Consider the following 2,500-nt stretch of genomic DNA (forward strand, 5'->3'; position numbering starts at 1 on the left):
AAGAAGTTTGAAGGTCTCTCTTTTGCAAGGTTTTTGTCCGAGGTTTCGATGGATATTTACTGCTGCTTGTCATTCATTACTCAGCAGAAATGTCAGGTTGGTTCACTAACTTCTGGATTTGGAAAGTGTGTATTCTCGCTCCGGCTGGCATGGCTTTGTGATGCAGATTGCCCTTTGATGCTCAGGAAGTGCCGAGAGTCAGACAGGCGGTGATCAGTCAGCGTGATTCTCTTGACTCTTGCGTGTGTCCAGTTTTCCCGACATGTTTCTAAGCCTCGTTTACGAACACTTCTGTCTCTCTAACTCTTTATTCCTCCCCGTCACACAGCTTCAGAACGGTCCGGGCTCTCGGTTCGGACACCTCCCCGCCTCACCGCCGTCCTCCCCTCTGAGAGGAGGCACCGTCTCCACGGACCACGCCGGAGACATCCACATAACCAGAGCGCCGCCGCCGGCAGCGGGGCCCCGGGTTGATCCCCTCCCCCCCAGCTCTGAGGGCCTCTCTCGGAGGTCCCGGGACTCAGCGGACCAGCAGAGGTGCCAAATGTTGCCGCGGGGAGAAAACGGAGCTGATCTGGGAGGAGGGAAGAGGAAGCTGTCCTCTCCGGAGAAGGCGGTCAAGCAGGCTGCTCTGCCCCAGCCCCAGACTAGAAGAGAGAAGAGGAGGGAGGAGGAGGATGAGGCGATGGAGGAAGGGGGGGAGGAGGAGGAGGAGTGGCTGGCCAGAGGGTGGGGAGACAGAGCCGTGCAGAGCTCAGAGAGTCACATGCTCCAGGAGAGGCAGGCGGCGCTCGCACACTACGCAGACAGCCAGAGGAGCCGGGCCGTCAGCGGAGGTGAGAACAGCAGGACCACTTCTCTCTTTATCATTTCACTTTTTTCTCTCTTGTACTTATGTGAACTTTGAATGAAATAAATGACATTATTCATTATTTATATTGAGCTTTTACACAGCTTATTCAATATCCTGTTTTGCAAAGAAGTTAGAACCATATCCGCGGCTTTGATGCTGAAGAAAACAACACTGGCCAAATGGGTTTTTTCTGTGTACAAATGAAGGTTGCTTTAATAAGTGGCTTTTGGTTATTAGTGTTCTTTAACAGAAACAAATAAAAAGGAAAACAAAGTGATGCTAAATAGTTTAAGGAAGTTAAAGAGACAACTCTGACTAAAATGAATGCAACTGTCAATTTTAGACTGTATGCTAAATCTAAGCATGCTAACACGTAAATGGCGAACATGGTGCACTTCCTGCGACTGCAAATGTGTTTCATTCAGATTGCGGTTTGCAGGCTTCCTCTATGTCCGAGCAGCAGCTCGTCGCCTGTGTCTGCATTGGTGTACAGGTTAGACGGAGCCCAGGGATCAGCGTGGGTTATTTGATTACAGCGCTGGCAGGGCGGTTTAAAGCTGAGAAGACGTTTAAAGCTTTGCTCCCACGCTGCTTTGTGCCGCTGAGTCCGCGCTGTGAGAGCCGTGACTGTACTTTTCATGCAAAAGCCTGTAGTAGTAAAACTTTATTAAATATTGCTATTTAGTGAGGTGTTTCCTAGATAGGGCTGCACGAGTATTCACTTTATCGAGATTGCAACACGGCGTACTGCAATTTTCAAATGGCAGGATGAGCAATATTTATTTTATTATAATTTTACCATTTTAAATGAAGCGTTGTGGTGCTGCAGAAGTGCCCTGATCTACACTTATCTACAGATCCCCACAATAAACACACCATTTGTATGTTTTTAATGAAAATTACAAAAATGAGGAGGGAGTTTGATACATGGATGAACTTGCAGAATGTATTTTGAATCCTGTAGCACACCTTTTTTTCCTCGCGTAAGTCCTTCTTAAGCAGAAAAATGATGCCATTTAAAATCAAATCCGCCGTGTGAACATTTATGTAGTTGCTGTCAAGTTATTGATTTTGCTCTCGCCGTTGTGTGTGTGTGTGTGTGTGTGTGTGTGTGTGTGTGTGTGTGTGTGTGTGTGTGTGTGTGTGTGTGTGTGTGTGTGTGTGTGTGTGTGTGTGTGTGTGTGTGTGTGTGCGCGCTTGTTGTGCTCACAGAGCTGCCAGAGTACACAGTGGTCACATCCAGGCTAGGATCCGGCTCTCCCGGCGGCAGCGGTGGTCAGCCTCCAGCAGCGGACGCTCACACGGACGGCCCGCTCCAGCCTGAGGAGGCAGAGGAGCTGAGCGCCATGATGATGGCCAGACAGATGTCCATCAGAGAGAGGTGAGTCATTCCATAATCTTGCTTTACTCCATGTTTGACCACGTGCAGGTACTGTTAAACTTTTCATTCAAGCTTATTTCTGTTTACGTCTTCTTAACCTAAAATATAATCCCCTTTGGGTCAGTAAATAGAGTCAGCAAGGGGATAATGGAAAGAGAAGAGTCCTTTCCTTTTTTTGTTTTAAATGTTTGCTGCTAGTACAACAACACCACCACATTGGATATGGAAGTGATATTCATGGACATTCATGCTGAAGCTCTTCAATG

General features: G+C 47.8%; 1 protein-coding gene across 1 annotated transcript in view; it reads left to right on the forward strand.

Annotated features, from left to right (window-relative positions):
• Nucleotides 1-328: 328 nt before the first annotated feature.
• LOC137890526 (supervillin-like) overlaps nt 329-2,500 on the forward strand; it is a gene marked incomplete at its 5' end in the record, with an annotated part of 20,397 nt that continues 18,225 nt past the window's right edge. The window contains 2 exons of the mRNA XM_068734644.1: nt 329-836; nt 2,066-2,234. Coding sequence (XP_068590745.1) covers nt 329-836; nt 2,066-2,234 — 677 coding nt within the window. The remainder of the gene's footprint in view (nt 837-2,065; nt 2,235-2,500) is intronic.

Source organism: Cebidichthys violaceus, unplaced genomic scaffold (assembly GCF_023349555.1).
Source record: "Cebidichthys violaceus isolate CVI_PGR_0920_01 unplaced genomic scaffold, fCebVio1.0.p SCAF_653, whole genome shotgun sequence".
In the NCBI taxonomy this organism is placed as follows: domain Eukaryota; kingdom Metazoa; phylum Chordata; class Actinopteri; order Perciformes; family Stichaeidae; genus Cebidichthys; species Cebidichthys violaceus.